Source organism: Choristoneura fumiferana, chromosome 10 (assembly GCF_025370935.1).
Source record: "Choristoneura fumiferana chromosome 10, NRCan_CFum_1, whole genome shotgun sequence".
In the NCBI taxonomy this organism is placed as follows: Eukaryota; Metazoa; Arthropoda; class Insecta; order Lepidoptera; family Tortricidae; genus Choristoneura; species Choristoneura fumiferana.
Window position 1 is genome coordinate 7,517,891 of NC_133481.1, and position 21,078 is coordinate 7,538,968.

At 36.4% G+C, this 21,078-nt stretch overlaps 1 protein-coding gene across 1 annotated transcript; it reads right to left on the minus strand.

Annotated features, from left to right (window-relative positions):
- Positions 1–632: 632 nt before the first annotated feature.
- On the minus strand, positions 633–18,420 carry LOC141431987 (glutamyl aminopeptidase). The gene is given in 18 exon segments (XM_074093326.1): positions 633–2,391; positions 2,562–2,784; positions 3,408–3,537; positions 4,375–4,532; positions 5,344–5,420; positions 6,628–6,737; positions 6,740–6,824; positions 8,892–9,019; positions 9,507–9,592; positions 9,706–9,843; positions 10,144–10,310; positions 10,798–10,932; positions 11,641–11,738; positions 12,908–13,078; positions 13,866–14,142; positions 14,735–14,870; positions 15,984–16,336; positions 18,304–18,420. Coding segments are annotated over 18 exon segments (2,745 nt in total). The 3' UTR covers positions 633–2,235.
- Between the last annotated feature and the right edge of the window lie 2,658 nt (positions 18,421–21,078).

Here is a 21,078-nt window from a genome sequence, read left to right on the forward strand (position 1 = left end):
GACTAACTGAAGAACTAAAGTCACTGACATAGCTGGAAAAATATGCAAATTGAAGTGGCAATGGGCAGGCCACATCGCTCGAAGAACAGATAACCGTTGGGGGAGAAAAGTCCTCGAGTGGCGACCACGAACCGGAAGACGAAGCGTTGGCAGGCCTCCCACCAGGTGGACTGACGACATCGTGAGAGTAGCGGGAAACCGGTAGATGCAAGTGGCAAGTTGTCGTTCATTGTGGCGTTCTAAGGGGGAGGCCTTTGTCCAGCAGTGGACGTCTTCGGGCTGATGATGATGATGAATACCTGACTCGTCATTAAAATGTGCTTTGTAACGGATTTTAACATCAGCACTGAATTTGTATGTAGTGACATACAAAATTACCTATTACTGCATACATTTGACGGCCAGATTTTCTGTCGCTCAGTCATCATCCTATCATCCCAGTCTATATACTAAGTAAAGGTAAGGGCCTACCACGCTAAACTTGACCGCGGGCATAAAACTTGTATCCTTTTCTAACCAATGAGTGATTGTGCATATGCGTAAAGGACTGATTCATTATGACTGATAAACTCTAGTGTGCTAGGGTACCAAGGAACACATTTATTAAAAAATATATATAGAAAAAAACGACCTCATTATAAGCTTTTATTGACATCACACTGTTCACATGTATGTAAATATGTTACTTATGCAATGCAATAATTTGATAGCGAAATTTTGGTGGTGCGACTGAAAGTGTCTCTTCAGCAGGAAAGACTTTAACCCTTTTCCAGGGTTATTGCATATATTAACCACATAAATGTACACAAACATCTGACTTCGCTAAACTAACCAATACGGTACAAAATCAATTGAAGTCGTTAAAACTACTATTCGTTTTTAAATTAATCTTTCATAAGCAAACAATATAAAACTAAGATTTTTTTGTAGCGTATCTAAATAAGCAGGGTCTGGAAAAGGGTTAAAGTTGATGGCATTGACTTGAAACTTAATTTATAAGTTTAACATTAATATTTTATACAGCTCAGCTTAATCACAAGCCTTTATTTAACTTAAATGTATTGTATACACGGTTATTTCCAATTTACGGGCATAACCCTGAATTCCTGCTTACATAAATAAAAGTTTTATTGTTTTACGAATTTTATCATAACTTATTATTTTTGATGAAACGACTTGTTCTGTAACGATTGCTAGAGATTGGATTGACTTGAAGTACCGATATGGTTTTATGTAGTTTTGATTACATGCAAGCACGATTCACAAAGAGGTACAGTCAGTAAAAAAATAGTATAAAAAGGAAGTTCTTAGTATAAAGGTCAATCAACTTTTTAGTGTAAGGTCAACCGGGGCTAAGTCGTCTACGGGGCTAATGCGTCCACTCCAATTATCATAAGAAAATCATCCTTTAGAACCACTCACGCCATTTTTTTAAAAAAGGTTTTGGCGCTAAAAGTACAAAAAATGATCACTAGATGTCGTGGCTGAGCTCTTTTTTAATCCGCCAACGAGATCATTAGACGCTGTAGCCCCGAATATTTTTGTTTAACTAATTACTCTAAACTAAGGCTAGAATTTAGCGTACAACATAATAATTAATTTTATCATGTGTGCTTTTATTAAATTATCTCGATTAAAATCATTCCGACCAATCCGATCACATAATACCAGTAAAAGACGCTTTCACCCCACCTGGGATTATAGCGTCTAAAAATCGCAGCTTTTCAGAAACGTAATTTACACGTAGAAGTTATTAAAAATGCCCTAAAATGGCACTAAAATATAAAATTAGATCGAATATGCTAGCTTGTATCATAAGTTATAGCTTTTAAGGATACATAATGTGTTTGTTATAATCTGATAAATATGCTGTTTAAAGTATTGTGACGCATTAGCCCCGGTTGACATGTTATTCTGTCCTGTATCTCAGGAGACATCAGTAATACACGTTGTTAGAAAAATATTTGCAACACTATTAGCATACTTAGATGAGCCATATTAAATAATATTTTAACGGATAACTCACGTCTTAAATCGAGTTTAGCTCGACATGTTTCGGGCTAATTCGTAGCCCGCGGAGATGAGCCATAAAAGAATTGCTTTAAAACAGTCACAACTCTTAACTTTTAGTGGATTTATAGCCCTTGAAATCATACTTTTAATAAGTAGCTCAAGAGACGTTACCACGGCAACAAGCTACACTAAAAAGTTGGTTGACCCAAAACTTATTTATTGTTAAACGAGCAGGTTGTGTGGTGTATCGAGCCACGCGGCGATCTGCGGCGCGCGTGCGGCGGCCCACACGATGTTGTTGTGAACAGTCTCTAACGCCCGAGCCCGCGCCGCTGTGCCCGCGCCTGCCTCCGGATACTGCTCGAAAAACGCCTCCATCTGGACAACAAGCAACACATTTAGAATAACACAAATATTCCTAGGGAACCCTCGACAAAACTACTAATACTTCATTCTATTTCAACTCGGTTTTTAATAGAAAACAGATAATATTTAGTACTAGATTATGCTAGGTTAAAAATCTTGCTAGTTAGAAGTAAATTAAGTACCTCCTTTAGCCTCTCTTCGGTGTCAAACATGACAGTAATGGTCGCCACAGTGCCTCCCAAAATACGGCTGTTGAGGGTGAATCGGTCGACCAGCTGCGTCCAATTCGAGCGCAGATGATCCCATGCTAGAGCCGAGCCCGACGGATTGCTACTGATAGCCGATAACACCGTCAAGTAATCCTGGCTACGAATGTTGTTCTCATCCCACGCGAGACTCAAATATCTGAAAGTGATTTTTAAATTATAATCTTTTTTTTTCTTACAGGCTTCAAATGACACAGATGCAAAACTGACGTAACAGTCGCTCCAACTGCTACGCAAACTACCGATACTGTTGCATTTTTCGATTCAGTGATTTATTTGCAAAATCAACTTTAAAGTGCAAATTTTCATTAAAATCGAGCATCTTCCCCCCCCCCGCCCTCTAAAATTTAATCCGAGGGGGGAAATTTGGAAAAATTCAGGATGGTAGGAAGTTTATCAAACTTGCAAGGAAAACTATAACGGTTAAGTTTTCTTCAGAATTATTAGTAGTTTAAGAGTAAATAGCAGCCTAAGGTATAAAATATACCTAAACTTGGAATATTCCGTACAAAATACGAAATCCTTAGAAAAATATTACTTAATGTTTGTAATGTACATTTGCAAAATAATTGCAGGAAAGTCTGGTCATTGAAACAGCGAAATTAACGTAGGTAGTTTCCCAAAATAAATCAATTCACTTGGAAAAAATATTTTATGTTACTAAAGAATTTTGGAATAAGCATTTATTTTTCAAATAGGAGTATTATATACATACAAACTTTTTGGGAAATGCTGATAAAGGTTTTTCGATGAGATCCTTACTTTTTCAGTATTTCAGTGTCACGCGGTGCCGCCAGGGCGCTCCTGAGTTTCGCTTGCTCTTGCGCATCGCCTTCGTTCTTGTATATCTGCCAAAGTTTATCCCACTCTAACTGAGACGAGTATTTCATACCTGGTGAGACGAATGAAGGTGAAAAAGTTAGAAAAAGACAAATAACATCTGGACTGGCCAATTAACCATAAAATCGAATTATATAATCATCATCATCTCGGGCTATATTCGTCTCACTGCAGGGCACAGGCCTCCTCTCAGAACGAGAGGGCTTGGGCCGTAGTTACCACGCGGGCCCAATGTGGATAGGGAACTTCACACACACAAGTTTCCTCACGATGTTTTCCTTCACCGTACAGCTCATGGTAAATATGAAATGAAATTTTGCACATACATTCTGAAAACTTAGTAGTGCGAGCCCGGGATCGAACCCACGACGCTGTTTGAGAGCATCGAATAATATACACAAATATACTCAGCAGCACAAAATTTGGCCCACGCCAAATAAAAAATTACCTATTACTGCATACATTTGAGGGTCAGATTTTTGCCGCGCAGTATAGATATACTTACGTAGGACCTGTGTTGACCACTCTTTGATAAGTTTCTGTTATCTTATGTGACAAATATCTATTTGCGAGGCACTCTTTTTATTTTGGTTTATTAAACGTCATCACAGATATCTGTCATGAGTTGGACTCACGCGCAAAGGGTTCTACTATCCACTATCTTTACACCGATAGTTTCAATTAAAGTACGGTCGCGGAACACGAAGAATTTCGCGCAATGACCTCCAATACAATACTTCGTACAAATTCATCTATGCGAGCGCGACGGCAAACATTTAAGCGCGAGCAATAGAGACGCATACCTAGTGAAAGGTCATTGTACGAAATTCTTCGTGCTCCGCGAACAGCCTTTAGTAGATATATCCTAAGCGTACACATAAAATCTTACCATAGAAATAGACTGTGTCTCGTAGATCTGTTTGGATAGGTTCGACCTCGGTAGAATCATGGCTGTTAAGCCAGCCCATAAAGATGCGACGGACTTTTTCTTCCGCTGCCGGCAACCCCGCGCGGGTTCCTAGCGACAATATCCTTGTGCGTAGAAGACTGTAACATTTAAAGTACAGTTTAAAATGAGGTTTATTTCTACTGAGCAATGGGCGGTCAATGGATGCAATATGGTGACGAAAGCATAAGGTGGATAAGAGTTTCATTCAATTTCGAGCAATATTTATGTATAAAAATATATGCAGTTTTTGTTATATACCACTAAGTACATGTTTTGTACATTAAGGAAGTACTAGCCACTTGTAAATTGGCACCTATCAGACTCTAGTGTTTATATCTATTACGTCTTATAGTTGTCAATTGGTCGTGTTATCCATATGACGTAAACCGTTCGACATAATTTTGACGTAATTTGGATACATCGGCCGCCCTTTACTACTGAGTGTCAGCTCTTAATCGGGCTATAATCAGAGATTCTGTTAGGCAGAAATGACAACTTGATACCCCTGTATTACATTAAAACTAACTAAGAAGTGCCTTTGCACACCGCTTCTTTTGAACGCGCCGTCGACGAGCGTTTAAAAACGATTCAAAGGCGCGAATTAAAAGAACCACCAAAATTATTGCTTACCCGGTATCACGAAAGTTACGAGATTTGACAATTCGCGCATCGACACATGCCGCGTATTACTGAGTGTCAATCAAAGTGTAATCAGAGATCTCAGGCAAAATGACAACTGACCCCTGTATTACAAGGAAGTGCCATTGCACACCGCTTGGCCATCCGGTTTTATCGATACAAACGCTTGTACGTTACGGCATGGAAAGTAAAAACGCGCATCGACGGCGCGTTTAAAAACGCGTTCCGAAAAGGCTCTGAAGTAAAAGAACCACCAAAATATTGGCTTACCGGTCAATCACGCTTAAGTTACGCATGTCCCAATTCTGCTTTGCATAAATATTCGACACGAGGTGCTGGATGTATTTCTGGAACAATCAAAGTGTATGAAGGATCTCACAAAATGATTCCGGAACATTTCAGCCAATGGTCCAGACCTGATGTTATGTTAGGTATTACGCGTAGATCGAATCGACTACATTACAAACAATTATAGGTGCTTGTGATATTTACTTATAAGATAAACGAGATAACCACCGTATGGTCGTCCACTACCTCGAAAAGGCGATCTGGCAGACTTAGAAGGCGATGGCGAGATGAAATGGACTACAGTAGCCTGCGATAAAGATTGCACATCGGTTTTTCGAAAGAGACTCGGATAATTTCAGCTTTGTAGAGCGTTGTCACACTACTTATGTGACGTTTGTCTTGTCAGTCTCAGTCGTTGTACAGGTGCAGTAGAGTACGGACGTATTTAAACAAAAATATATAATATAGAGCTGTCTGACCCTTCAACTTTAAATTGTACGAAGGCATCTCTAGGAAAAAGAGGGAAACCTTCAGACGGCCAGTCACGCGAAATTATTTGCATTTTTTATATATTTTTTTGTCGAGGATGACAATGCAGGCCATTACTTCGAGAAGGTTCAAGAGCGAGTTACAAATGCCACTGGAACTTGAAGAAGAACTTTGAACAATATATTAAATGAAGGTACTGCGCCTTCCATCCACGTCAGTTAAGTTTGCTACTCCGAAAACAGGGAGACCAAAAAAGAAATTTTATTTGGATTTGGACGATTTTGATTATGACGTTTGGAAGAATGGTGTACGATCATTAAAAGCTAAATTGGAAGTTTTGATTTTTTTATTTACAATACTCATAGAAAACAATAGGTGTTTTTTAATCTTCTCTAATCTCTATAGATATCCGAAGTTCACATGTCATTTAATTTGACGCAAACTAATTACGTAAGTCCATTAAGTGCAGTATGTCTTTCATATAAAACGTGACTTAATAAATACTGTTAATAATGTTGCCAGTGTTCGGAAATCGTCGTAAACAGTCAATTGTCTTTTCCCAAAGACCGATGTGCAATCTTTATCGCCGGGTACTGTACTTCTTGAAAGACCCCTTGAAAGGCCCTTGTATGCAGTGGACAGAGAACATTGGAAGTATCGGGGGGAGGTTGCTCAGCTGTGGGACAGAACCGGCTAACAATACTTATAATTTACTTATACTCTCGTCAATATCTTCACATTTCGATTGTGGTCGAATGAGCTCTCATAGTGACTTACTTGCATCTTATCTTTCATCGGATCGGACAGCCTATCAGACAGTGAGATAAGTATGGAGGCGGCGGTGCGCCAAGGTACGTAGTCCTCTTCGACGGGCAAGTACGTGGTGAGTTGAGCGCCAACTCGTACGGCACCACGCCCGCCTCCGCGAGCGCGAACACGTCGTTCAGCAAGTGAGCCCGGTCCGATATTGTCAGCTGTAATGACAGAGTTGGTATCAAGGTCTCTCTCCACTACACCGTATCCGTATCATACCATGACCGCAATCGGAACGTGTTAAGAACTGAGTGTCATAGAATAGAATAAAATAGAATAGAAAAACTTTATTGTATAATCTGTGTATGTACAAAGATGGTGAAAATGTTTTAGTGTCTCAACAGTTACCCTTCCGGGCATACAATGTTTTATACTTCGTAAAGTCGAATTCACAATTTACTAAGTAGCATAAAATTCTTTTAAATTATAAAAAGCCTTTTCTATTAGCCATTTTTTTAGTGTTCGTGTAAAAGTGCTATCATCTATACTTTTTATATCATTCGGAAGATTATTAAATACATGAATAGCTGACATTAAAGCGCTTTCAAGCGCATTCATGACACGCGACGGCGACAGTTGGTTACGAAACGTGCTAGTGGGCATAGTCTCATACTTTACAATACAAAGAAATAGTAGATTGATAACCAAGGGTGGAAAGTGACCCCTTTCACCCGGGATATTTCTGGCGCTCAAACGAAGTGAGAGCGCCAATAGTTCGAGGGGAAATTGGTAATTTCACCCGAGATAGACACTACTTTTCATTTCGACTGTGAGGAAAGAAAAAAAAAACAAAAAAAATGAGAATAATAATAAATTGAATTTACTTATATCCAACCTCCAACGGTACCTTTTCGACCTGGCCACTTGCCACGGCCGACTATAAAAAAAAACGGGTTGGTCACGACCAAGGAGCTTACATACAAAACTGGAGGTTGAACGTCGAACGAAGAAGTTTGACCTTTATTACTTATTTATATATTCCATCTCTTTCTTTCACATTTCACGAATGACTTCCATCTCTTTCTTAACCTAACTAAAGAAAGAGATGGAAATGTTCGTGACGTAATAAAGATCAAATTTCTTGTTTCAAACGGGCGTTCAACCTCCAGTGTAGTATACAAGCTCCTTGGTCACGACGTGCATCTAGATGGTCATGCCGAAACGTGAAAAAAAGTGTCATTGACGTAACTAAATTATCTTCGACTCCGTAGCTAATCGAAAAATTAAAAAAAAAATACATTCTACCCTAGAAATGAAAACGCAATTTTCCACCTAGCTATCTACCCATAAAAATTAAACTTTCCTAACAGGAGGGATGAAATACCTAGTTATTTGTGTCACAAGGGAGCAAAATGGTGTATTTACGGCGAGGGCGTACATTGAATCCAGAATGTAGCGAAGGATTCTACAATAGAATCTTGAGCGTAGCGAGGGATTCTTAAGTAAAATCCTGAGCGTAATGAGGGATTCAAGTATTAACGCCCAAGATGAAAATAATTTTGCTCCCGAGTGGCTCATATAACTTTTCACACCGAGCATTAAGAAACTTGAAAAAATGAATTCTAAATATTATTAAAGAACAACCAGCATAGAAAATGGTGTGGCTTTACAATGAACAACTTCAAAAAATTACATTTGCAATAAAACACTTAGAAAAGCCTTGAACAGAAAAGTTGCACTTTGCTCCCTCTCGTCAGGGAGGAAAAGTTACTTTTCTGAAGGAGAGGTGTGAAAAGAATATTATTTTTGCCTGACACGTTGGTATTACGAGTACGGTCAAGGTATGATACTGTAGATAGTATTAGTATTAGTGATATTCACATCTGTAGATAGTTATGTCTACATTTAGGGTCTCCCTACATCTATCCTCCTGAGTCCTGACATTTTTTAACAAACTTAGTGCTTAAGACCTAGACGTGGATGTTATTTTAAAGTTCTTAGAATTCTTTATTCTATAACCATTTGTACTTTATAAAGTACATTCGGCCGTTGTTCTTAGTGTTAATTGGACGCGAGGACTCAGGAGGCTATCGACGCGGAATCGGCAATAGCCGACAGAAAAAAAGCTTTATGTCTACGCAATAAGAACGAAAAAGATGACGGCCGAACCGATCCGAGCCGAATCATGCCTTAAGGTCGTGGGTGAGGAAAGTAATTGTTTATAGATTACTGATTTGCCTTCCGTAATGTAAAGCCTGATTAAAAAAAACACTTGAATCAATCCTTACTTGATCCGATTTTGACTTCAGCTGCTCAATCAAGCTCTGCCACATTTCCAGCGGGTAATTCACACGGTAGTAGCCAACTTGGTTGTTGTTTAACTTGAGCCATCTAATATCTTTCTCTGATATAGTTACTGTAATGAAATTTAGTGTTTATACTTTTTTTATCTAGCTTGGGAGTTACCATCATCATTATATCAGCCATAGGACGTCCTCTGTTAGACATAGGCCTCCCCATAGTCCTTTAGTTGCTTCGATTGGAAGCGGCCTGTATCCACTGTAAGTCTGCGGCATTAACGACGTCATAATTGATTGATTAGATTGAATATTCACATAGCGAGAGAGAGTTAGGTATGTCTTTGAATAGTAAACTTTCATAGTTGTCATCTCATCACAAACGACACAATGTCTCCACATCGACATTGGCAAAATACATCTTGCTAAAACAGCAAGGGTGAAAGCCATAAAAAAACAGACATTCCGGTAATAAAGGCGCCTCGCAAATGGTGGAACCTACTATTACTATTGCTTAATATTTTATCAGCCATTCAACTGAGATTCAGAGTTTTTTGGTGGTATTTTGTTTTCCAGTAATAACCACGTAACTAACTGTTTACTCACCACTATCTGCTTTATCGTCAAACCAAACGATCTTTTCATTTACGCCTTTGTTTGTTTTGTATGTGACAGGCACGAACCAGCGATAGCTGTTACAACAAAACATAACCATTAATTTTCAAATTCAAACTCTAAGCACTTAATAGAGCTGTATAAGAACTGTTTTCATGCAGTTTTGAATGAATAGTTAAATTTCTTTTACTCGAAATCGGAGTCTTTAGGTGAAACAGCGTTAGGGTCCAAGAGGAAACGCGACTGCGTGATTTTATATTCGCTCCCTTCGTTCGTGACAGTAAGAAGAGGATACCCCATCTGTTTTGTCCATGTATCCATAATGTATCTGTAAAATAAAAACACAGTATTGTAACCGGGTATTTTATTCCTTTAAAAAAAACTGTCAATACCGACAGCCGGATAGCCAAGTGGTTAGAGAACCTGTCTATGAAGCTTGGGGTCCTAGGTCTGATCCCCGACTGGAGCAGATATTTATAGAATAGTACAAACGTTTCTCTCGAGTCTTAGAGGTCTCATATGCATGAATTTTCGTAGCATAGTATTAGTTTGGGATCATGTAAGTCAATTGGTGTTATGTTAAAGAATTGTCCCCTAATTTTTTTTTTATTACTATTTTAATACTTACGTTAGGTTCAATTCTGGGTATTCCATTTTAAAATAGGGCTCCAGGCAGGCGAGTAGGTCCTGAGTAATTGTGTTGCCAAACTTATGCTTTTTCAGGTAGTCTGATACCCCTTTTCTGAAATTCTCCTCGCCTGTGAAACCTTCCAACATTCTCAATATTGAAGCACCCTGTAACAGTAATGGAAAATACATGAGTCCATAATAAACTACTTTTATAAATTATACTAGCTTTCGGCCCGTGTTTTCGTCCGCGTTGAATTCATTTATTTTGGTTTCATTTTTCTTGTCTTGCTGCTTGTGTAGAGATGCTATATTTCTTTAGAGGAATACATGGTGCCTAACCCCATTTTATTCTACAAAAGTAATGTCATCAATCACCCCTTCGAGGGTAAAATTACCAAAAACGCTGAGACATGTTTAAATTCATTTTCAATCGTCAGCTTAAACGCAAAATTATAAGATCCTAACTTGGAAACTGACGAACTTTCATACTTACCCTATTTTACCCCCTTAAAGATAAAATTTTCAAAATTCCTTACCAAATGCGCAATGTATAAGGCTAAGTGCAAAATTTTAAGTTTCTAGGTGCAGCAGTTGCAGCTGTACGTTGAGATACACATAAACATATATTTTCACAGTGAGTAGGTATATTTACCTTATTGTAAGAAATGGCGTCAAATATGGCTGTGATTTGGTCAGGAGTGTTCACAGTTTGCACAATAGGGTGGCTGGATAGTTTCGCATCGGTCACCAGGACAGAATGAAGTGTATTCACTACAAACTGATCTAGCTGAAATTAAACAGTGATGTCAATTATCAAGCAGGTTTTAGTCTTAAAACTGCGCATGAGTTTTTTTTTATTCGACTGGATGGTGTTAATAATTTGAATAGGTACAAATCAAATATTTTTTAAACAAAAAAAAGCAGTAATTTCTCAATGAGGTTGAAAACTCAGTAATTTATGAACTGGTTTGGAAAATTCTTTTTTTCTTTGGGTGTGTAGGTACTTTTAATTGATCTCACGTGAAAATTCCAAAATTCTGACATCTATTCTGACATGATTTAGGTATCTAACTTTAAATTGATGACACCAGTCATGGAGGCCCACTAAGCTTTTTTCGAAGTTTTAAGAATTGGGCCCTACTTTTTTTTTTAATTATCAATAACACTAATGTTCAGATAACCAATGATCATAAATAGTTAAGTTCATGAATTGTGAGCTTCCTATAAGGCACTGAATCCTTGTAATCCATTACTAATGTGCTTAATAACATGTCCATGATTGGTGAGTCACGCTAAATAGTAAAGAATTGTTAGACTGCTGCATGTCGTTTTCTGATTACCTGAATACATTGCTATCAATAGTCAATCAGTAGTACATCTTGTATTTATATCATGTATTCTGGCGAATAAAGCATTCTCATTTCATTCTCAAGTAAATTTACAATCTGTATAGAAGTTCTTTGGAGCAGGTTTTTTTAAATTATTTTTAGCTTACCATAGTCCAAGATGGTTCGATGGCATTAAGTGACTTGACTTGCATGTAGGAAGCAAATCCTTCATTCAGCCAAACTTCATCCCACCATTTCATTGTTACTAGAATAAAATACTAAAAAATTACTATTAGTAAGGCTGTAGGTGTATATTACGTAATAATATTTTTATAAATTACTATTTTGTTGCTGGCTGACTGTCTGTGAAGTATTTTTTATTGCTATCCCAAGGGAACCATGCATTTTTCCATTATAAAACTTTATTGTATGTCCAAACTAACCAGTCTCACACTAATTCCATAACAAATTTCATCTAAATCAGTTCAACGGTTTAAGGTAACAGACAGAGTTATATAGTTTCGCATTTATAATACACTAGACTTAGTAATTCAATAGATCCGTTAATTGAAATGAAATTCCACATTCAGCTATCTACACACCATTTTTCATCCAAATCCGTCTAGCCGTTTTAGCGTGAACAAGTAGTAACACACACACACACACACACCACACACACACACACACAAACTTTTGCACCCTACAAATATTATAAATGTGAAAGTTTGTGAGTGAGTATGTTTGTTACTTCTTCACGCTGAAACGGCTGAACGGATTTGGATGAAATTGGGCAAAAAGTTAGTTTATAACCTGGATTAAAACATATGATACTTTTTATCCCAATAGTAAATAAAATAAAATAAATGGGATGGGATAAAATCTCGAAACAACAACCGCTGGGTTTAGTGTCATGAAATTTGACCATGTTTGTTTTTAACGTCAATGAAAACAACGATTTAAATTTCGGGAATTCCCACGGGAATTTTTAAAAATCCCGGAATTTAAATTCAGCTGCTGGATCTAATGATTTACGTGTGTGACGTACGCGGGTAAACACTAGTTTATAATATTAGTAGGATTAGTAAGGAAGTCAGGATGTGTGGATTAACTGTATTGTGGGCATTTCTATCTATATAATTAATATCGTTATATATAATTTTTGATAATAATTTTCGTAACAAAACGGACACTGTTTTTCCATTTCAATTTAGTTGAAATCGGAGAGATAAACTCATGGTACAACGGTCGATAGAAATGCCCTTGTATGAAATAACGAAGAAGGCTTTTGTACACTAGACTAGCCGTCGCCGACGCGTGTCTGTGTATGAACCTACTATACCTATTTGTATTGCTGTAGTCGCTTAAAGGCTTAAAATTGACAGGAATTGAAGAATTGCTTAGCATTATGTACAAATATATTATGAAAGTACCCACCTAAGTTTCCAAACCACATATGGGCCAGCTCATGTGCAATAGTGTTGGCAACACTGATCTTGTTTTGAGCAGAAGCAGTGTCCTCGTCTACCAGAAAAGAGGTTTCTCTATAAGTTATCAGGCCCCAATGTTCAGTAGCACCAGATACGTAATCTGGGATTGCTATCATATCTGAAATGGGATTTAAATATTTTAATTTTTTAATACAATGTTTACTTTAGGTACTCATAAAGTGGGGTTTTCATGCTATGAGTAAAATAATCAGAGTAGCAATAAAAACGATATTTGACAAAAATATGATGTTTAACAAAGAAAAAAAAACAGTTTAAAATCTTTTTGCTATCAATGAACTTCACATACCAAACAACATTCCTACTGCACGCAACAGATTTACTTATTGTTTAATGTACCAATTGCAGATGTATTTAAAAATAACCTTACCAACAAAAAGTTGGTCACTTCAAAGTTCAATATCTCAAACACGGCTGAACCGATTTTGATGAAACATGTCTAAGAACCATTGCAAGAAAAACTTTTTTCAAATAAAAAAACGCATTCAAATCGGTCCACCCGTTTAAGAGCTACGGTGCCACAGACTGGCACACATGTCTGTGTGACAGACATACAGACGCACATAGCGGTTAAACTTATAACACCCCTATTTTGCGTAGCGGGTTAAAAAAAGATATTTACTCTGACTAAAATATGAATATATCTCAATATTGCAATGGAATTGAACTTGTAGCCCATAAAATGAAATAAAGTAGGGAAACAGACCTTTTTCATATAACTTGGTCTGTTGGTTTTTGGTGCATGGTCCTTTACTTTAGATCATTATTTAATTGAAAAGATTGGCTCAGAAAGCTACAATAGGTCTCATGGGAACTGTAATATTCCAACCATTTCATTACATTACATACAACAGAAGATAACATACAAATACTCTAAATATACAGACCCAGTTTTGGAAGAGGAAATGGCACTTCATAATAGTTAATATAAAACTCCGTAGCTCTTTTGCCAATGTCTTGTGCAAAATCAATTTTATGAGTTTCATCTTTTTGGGCAAATGATCTCAGTTTAAAGTTGCTCCCTATACCATTAGAGTTTATTTCGGTTTCTTTGAAATCAAAATCGCAAATCACAAAACACGCCAAATAGGTAGACATTGGCACGCTGGTTGCAAATGTTACTGCTTCAGATGCTGAATCACCATCTAAAGTTTTAGATATTTCCTGGAACATATGAAAAATAAAAACATGCACTCAATTTCTAAACAGACATAATTAATAGAACTTAAATTAATTTTCAATAGTCATAAACTGGGTCTGGAATATTCATAGCACAGTAAGATGCACACCATTCACATTAACATTAAAATTATATTGTTACTTTAAAAAAAACTTATCTCAAAATGGATAATTTCTCTGAGTGCTCTTTATGACCATTATGTTGGTTCAATTTTGTTGACATATTAATTTGAGATATGAGATTATTTAAAAGTAGCAACGATTTGTAACTACTCAGTTATTAATTTAATTAAAAAAAAATATTATATGCTAAAAATTCAAACAGTAGCTTTAACCCACCATGTTTATAATGTAATTATCCTAACAGCACAAAAAATTCCATTATTATACATGTAAAATATGTGAAAAGCTGAGTTTTGTACAGTTAAAAAAGTACTCCTAATACTAATTTTAAAATTGTTTACATTCTTCCATACTTTTTATTAATCAAGTACAAATTCATCTACACTTAGGTTGGTGTAAATTTGCTAATTATATTCCTAAAAGCTTAGCTAAAGTGAGAAGTAGGTAGACTTACATTCATATTGGAGAGTGCCACATAGTTCTGCGGTTTGATAAGAGTTATATCATAAGTTGCCTTAAAATCTGGTTCATCGAAGCATGGGAATGCTTGCCGGGCATATGTTGGTTGGAACTTACTGGCAACCATTGTTCTTAAAAAAAAGATAAAAATATTGATCATTTCTCATTTGTTAAGGATTTTAATGTATTTTGTTAATTTAGCATTTCACACATACTTATTATTCTTTAGGTTCGATGAATAAAATCCAACTATTTTCTTCGTCAATTTTCCACTAAAATCTATATCAATTTGATAGCTTCCAGGGCTCAGAGGTTCACTGAATTCGATTAAAATTTGTTCGAGTTGCTTTACTTCTATGTACTTAAATACCGGTATCTCTCTGTCACCTCTAAATACCTGCACTTTACTTATATCTAAAAGATTTGAGTGTAGATTGACGAAGTTCTTTTCTTGTTTTAACACTATATTTATCTTTACATTGCCGGAGAATACACCAGTGTCTAAATTCGGTCGTAGTATTAGTTTGTAGTTAACCGGGCGCACTAACGACGAAAGCCGTTCAAAAAGGGTCACATTTAATGGCGGTACCATTATTAAACAGAACTTAATCAGGCAAAAGATTGTAGAATTAATGTTTTAATTTTAACTGAGAATTTCGAGAAAACAAACAGTGGGTGCTGGTGTGGTGGTATACGAACCGACAAGTGACACTGACAGTAGTCACAAACTTGAAGCATTTATTTTATGAGCTCAAATAGCTCGGTGATGAAAAAATTCTTGATGCAAGAGTCCAGTCCAACATTCTGGTTTTCGTCTTTCGTCATTCTTATCGCAATGATGGAACTCACGCCAGAATTATCGTGTAACCGATGATGTCTATCGACTACGCTACAGGATTAACGAGGAATAATAATAAAGTAAGCAAGTAAGTAGATAGGTTTTAGGTATTATAAATTATAATATTACCTGTTGTGGCATATGATTTAACCTACCACAAAAGTCGGAAACTGTTTTTACCCACGAGTGAAATGGCGGCTTAAGCCAGTTTAGTTGAAGAACTGAAAAAAAAGGAAAGGAAGAAATCTTGACTCCGTAACACCTACATCAGGGAGGCAGGGACTGAAGGTACCTATCCAAAATGCAGCGGAGTGATTCTCCCTCGTTTTTCGCAAGGAAAAGCACCTATTGTAGAGGCATCGTACAAAGAAAATTAAAATTAAAAGGAATATTTAAGCATAGATACCTTCCATTTTTAAGGGAGCTTGCATAAAGCCCAACTATTCCGTCCAGCGTTCCTGAGAATTTAATCTTCAGAGTGTAGGGTCCACTAGAAAAATTACTAGGTGTTTTAACAATTAAGAGCTCTCTCTTGTCAGTAACGATTTCCGTACTGACCTTTAGAATTAAATAAGAGCTCTCTAGGCTCACTGACTGGATTGCCAGTTTATTAGTATGCAATGTCACGTTGTTGGCTGGTTTTGTGACGTTTAGCGTAATTTCAACGGTGCCGCGGAAGGTTTTGTTCGTGGCATTGGGCCACAGCCGCAATTTGTAATTCATTGGTGCTACATGCTTCGGTAATCTGTAGTCAACATTCTGAAAATACGAGTAAAATCTTACTTGAATCGCTTTGTACTTACCACAACAAAATTAAATTAAATACTGAACGGTGCGTGCTTACGTTTATTTACCTACTCGGTGCCCTGCTGGACTTAGGGGTTTGTGCCGATCATTGTATTTCGATGAAATTTTAACATTACATAGGTACGTATAGGTACGGTCAAGGACTTTAATTCATAAGCCACGTAGGAATCTTTTCAAAGGAAAAGTCATTAGGCACAGTTTTTCTTGTTAACTAATGCGATCTCACTATGACGTTTACTTTGAAATAGTTCCATGGTGGGAGCCATTGACCGTACGTAGTTAGTTTTGAGGACCAAAGAAATTAAGAAGGTAGTCAACTTTTTATTTACTTAGCTGTTCCTACAGAATCGGAATTTAGGTACACTCGAACCAACTGAATCCTGACCAACTGTGGAACCTTTTCGCAGAAAAAGTCATAGCGATACGCATTGCTTGACAAGGGAATTTATTATGATGACACTGTGAGAACCTGTGAGAAAGTAATACGGTGGGTCAGGAATCAAATGGTTTCACTGTAATTACACACGTTAAATCCCAAAATCATAATCGCTAAATCAATAGACATGACATTTTGTACAGATGTTCCTAACGTACCTAAATGAAGACTACCTACTGTGTAACAAATACATTATGATTTTAGTAAAATACCTAGTTAAGATTGGGAGACGCCATAACCTGTAATAATTTGGGTACGTAAGTAATACGAGATGTTACAACTTATTATCTACTTATTAAACGCTCATTTTATATAAACTCGTTTACTGGATATAATGAACGAAAAGTATAATCTTAAAATATCTAATTTTGTAAGGTATAATTGTTTATATATAATATCAATTGATATTATACTTACATATTATTATATATCATGAGTGATATACCTAATGTACGTTATGTTAAAAAAAAATAGTCCATATAAATCTTATACAAATTGAAGTGATATAAAAATAACGTTATATAATTTAAGGGTTATACGTCAAAAAATTATACTTTTTGCTGTTATAGCTAATGTTCAGTATATCCTGTGAACGTTATTAATATGAAATTAGATATTTTGTTGTTATATCTCGTGGGACGCACCCCTGTTATTCAACAGTTGGACTTTATGGTAAAGGCATGTAAGATCTATCTTTATGTGTGAGTATACCTACCTATATCGTCGTGCTGCTTCAACATTTAAGATGCAGATTATCTCCTATTATGACAACAAGGCATTCATTCCTATTAAATAAAATTAATAGGTAGGTACCTAATTATTAACTTACCTAATACAATCGAATACCATATCCATAAATACAATTAATCTTGTTATAATATGTTGAAATAAGATATCATACCTATTTGAGGTCATCATAAAAATCACATTTAATATAAAAATCCTAGTGTTCATATTATGAATAAGATAATTAAATTACCTATCAAATACAAGATTCTGTTTGAATAGCATACCTATTACGTATTTAAATGGTGCAAAAACATTGGCTAATAGTTAATTGAATGGGTTTGGCACGTGTAAGTAAAAAGATTCTGCACGCTAGGATAATTACCATTTTGTTTGTCTTGCCCATTACTAATTCCTTTCGTCAACAGACAGTGGCGTAGCTACTGGAGGGCTAGACTAGACGGGGCAGTACCCCGGGGCCCCCAAGCTTAGGGAGACCCTCGGACTCTCACTAACAAACTATAAATGATCAATCTGGAGTACTTCGAATTCGGAACGCGACGAATAGGGAACAAACGATTTTAAATAGACGTAGTCGTAATAGTCGTTTATTTGGGACTCTAGTTTATTTTTTCGCCCTAGGGCCTTTTACCTAGCTACGCCACACTGTCAACAGAATAGCAATTAGGTACTGTTATTGTAGTCAATGTCGCCGTAATGGTAACCGAGGAGGACATTTATAGTATCCGGTACATACCTCTTGGACCTGTCTCAACATCTTCCCCTGTGCTTGATCAAATGCTAACAGTCCAAGTATAACAAGGACATTTAACAGTTTATAATGATAAGTCCAGTGGCAAATAGGTGATGTCATCTGAAAATAAAAGTTGTGAGGTACAACTATTGTAGTAATAATATACGTTTTGTTTAATTATCATGCTGGTATTTATCAAGTCGGGAATATTAGGGCGTTATTTATTCATACGGGGTCGATATTTCGTGACCGGAATTTACCGCGCTTTTATTTAGAAACCATTTGGGCTGGGCTTCCAAATATCAGGTCAGTATTGTATGTTCGGCCGGTAAAGTCATGTCAGTTCCACAAAATCCATCAAGCCGTAAGCTAAATAATAGTTTAGACCGTATAGAAAGTAAAAAGAATAGTACCCTACATATATTTTATTTATTTTACATTTAATTAAAGTGTTAATATTGTTTAAATCTGATTTTTTTTAATTAGTTGTTAGGGCCAAAATCAGGAGCACTATTATCTTCAGCTAGAGCTGCGAAATACTTAGGTATGTTAATTTCGTAGCATTACTACGAACTTTTTCATCCGATTTTCATGCTATCGTCGATGAAGCAAAAACAATGGCTAATACCGACAAAGTATTGAGATTACGTCGTATAATATAAACGTAAATATATTTTAATTTTAACGCTCTCCTGAAAAAAAAATACAATATTGGTTACGCGTTATGCGGCATTAGCCATTGTTGGTTACGCGGCATTGCAGTATCATCAACGCAATGTTTCTTAAAATAAGAGTGCGCGTTTTGATAAAAAGCGTCTGCCGGGAATCGAATCCGAGAATTGCTTGTGTTTATTATTTTGCATTAGGTATACATATAAAGTGATTCGCTTTGCCTACGCAACATAATATACTTCCGTTCAAGCCATTAATGCGCTTTGAATCTACTGTAGAATTTCCATGAAAACATCAAACGAAATTGACAGATTGGCAAAGGTCGATTCGCGCTGTCATCGTTCATCCACCATTACCTCTCATATTTCGTTTTATAGATTTTTTTTACCGTACAACGGCTAAACCTACTAGACACTGGCAAAATTGACCTCCAATGGACAGAGCAATATTTTTCTAAAAAACCAACCAAGTTACCTAAAGTGACTGCGTCAGAGAAATAAGTTATTAGATTTGCAATTTAGATTTTTGTTTTGATTTAGATCTTTATAATTTAGAATTTAGATTCGATTTGTAGCATATGAACATGGCGGATGTAGACGAATTTAACATGAATTACCTAGGCAAAAATAAAGTTAAACTTGATATCTCTATGTGTTTGTGTTGTAGTAATTATAGATAATACCTAGGCGACCGAGCTCCGCTCGGCAAACTCGGCGGCAACCAGCGTTTTCCCAGAGTAAGACCAAGCTAGATTGATTTTTCATCCCGAAAAACCCCCACATCCCACATTTCATCGAAATCGTTGGACGCCGTTTTCGAGTTCCGAAATATATACCTTAGATGATGCTCAAATTAGAACCGAAATAAAAATAATATGTAGTCTAGTACTCTTAAAAAGTTAAAAATACCTATATCTACCCAACTACTTTACTGCATGATTGATTAGGTTAGGTACCCTTCATTTCATTGCCACCCATTTGATAAGTGTCAGCATGTAAGAAATCATAGAAGTTGATACGGTTATTTTTTTTGAATTTTGTTTGGAACATGGTAGCTTTTGCTAATTCATTTGTAAGGCGCAGAGTGAGATTTTTTAAGTAAAAGCAAAAGGCGATGAAAATCTTGTCAGAGTTATGTTTGATTGACCGACTGCAAATCTAATAGGCTGGAAATGATGATGTTATAACTCATCTTAGTCATATCTACTTCTTTAAAAAAATACTAGGCATGTCCTATTCACAAATTTTCATCCTTTTTTGTAATATATACTTACTTCATAAAATCAATTAATTAGTACCTACTTGCGAAAAATATAGGCTAAAAAATATACAAACCTCTATTCTCCACCGCAGTGCTGTTTAATATCTTCAATATCACTTTCAAATGTTTTTCACAACAAAACGCGCGTAGACGAACTCAGGATTTATAAAATCGCACTTGAATAGGCAAAAGATTGCACAGATTCTTATCACATTTCTACTTGAAACCAAACCGAAGTGATTCGATAAGAAATGCCGAGTGGCAAATGACCAATATAATGGCATAAAGTCCAGCGAGACTATTACCAGTCAGGTGTTGGTGCTTCTGGCAGATTTTATGCAATAATGGTACGTGACTTAAGGAAAATTAGTGTCGCTAGCTCACTAATATCGCAATGAGAAACTGCCAATGCCAATACGCTCCAAGACGCGAATGCGAATGTTACGAGCGAATTTTTTTCGTAACCCAAATGTGACATAATGATTATGTACAGGTAGAAAATTGTTAGAATGTAGTAGGGAGATTTAAGTCAAATCGAAGAAGAGTTCGTGTCGAATCTGACAATGTCTTGAGATTTCACGTGCGGTAGAGGGCAAATATCATGTTTCTTTTCATGACAATACTTAATACAAATTCTCACAATTTTATTATACCTACGTACTGTATATTTACTATTACTGATTTTTTTATATTTGTATGAAATACCTATGTGGCTAAATCCTGCAATCAAAAAACACAGATTAACGTGTAATTTCTCGTACACTAAAAATACGCCAATTAGTAAATTGGCTCGTGTTAGTGTCATGTGGGGTAAATGTACGCAGTGGGTAAGTGTACGCAATGACA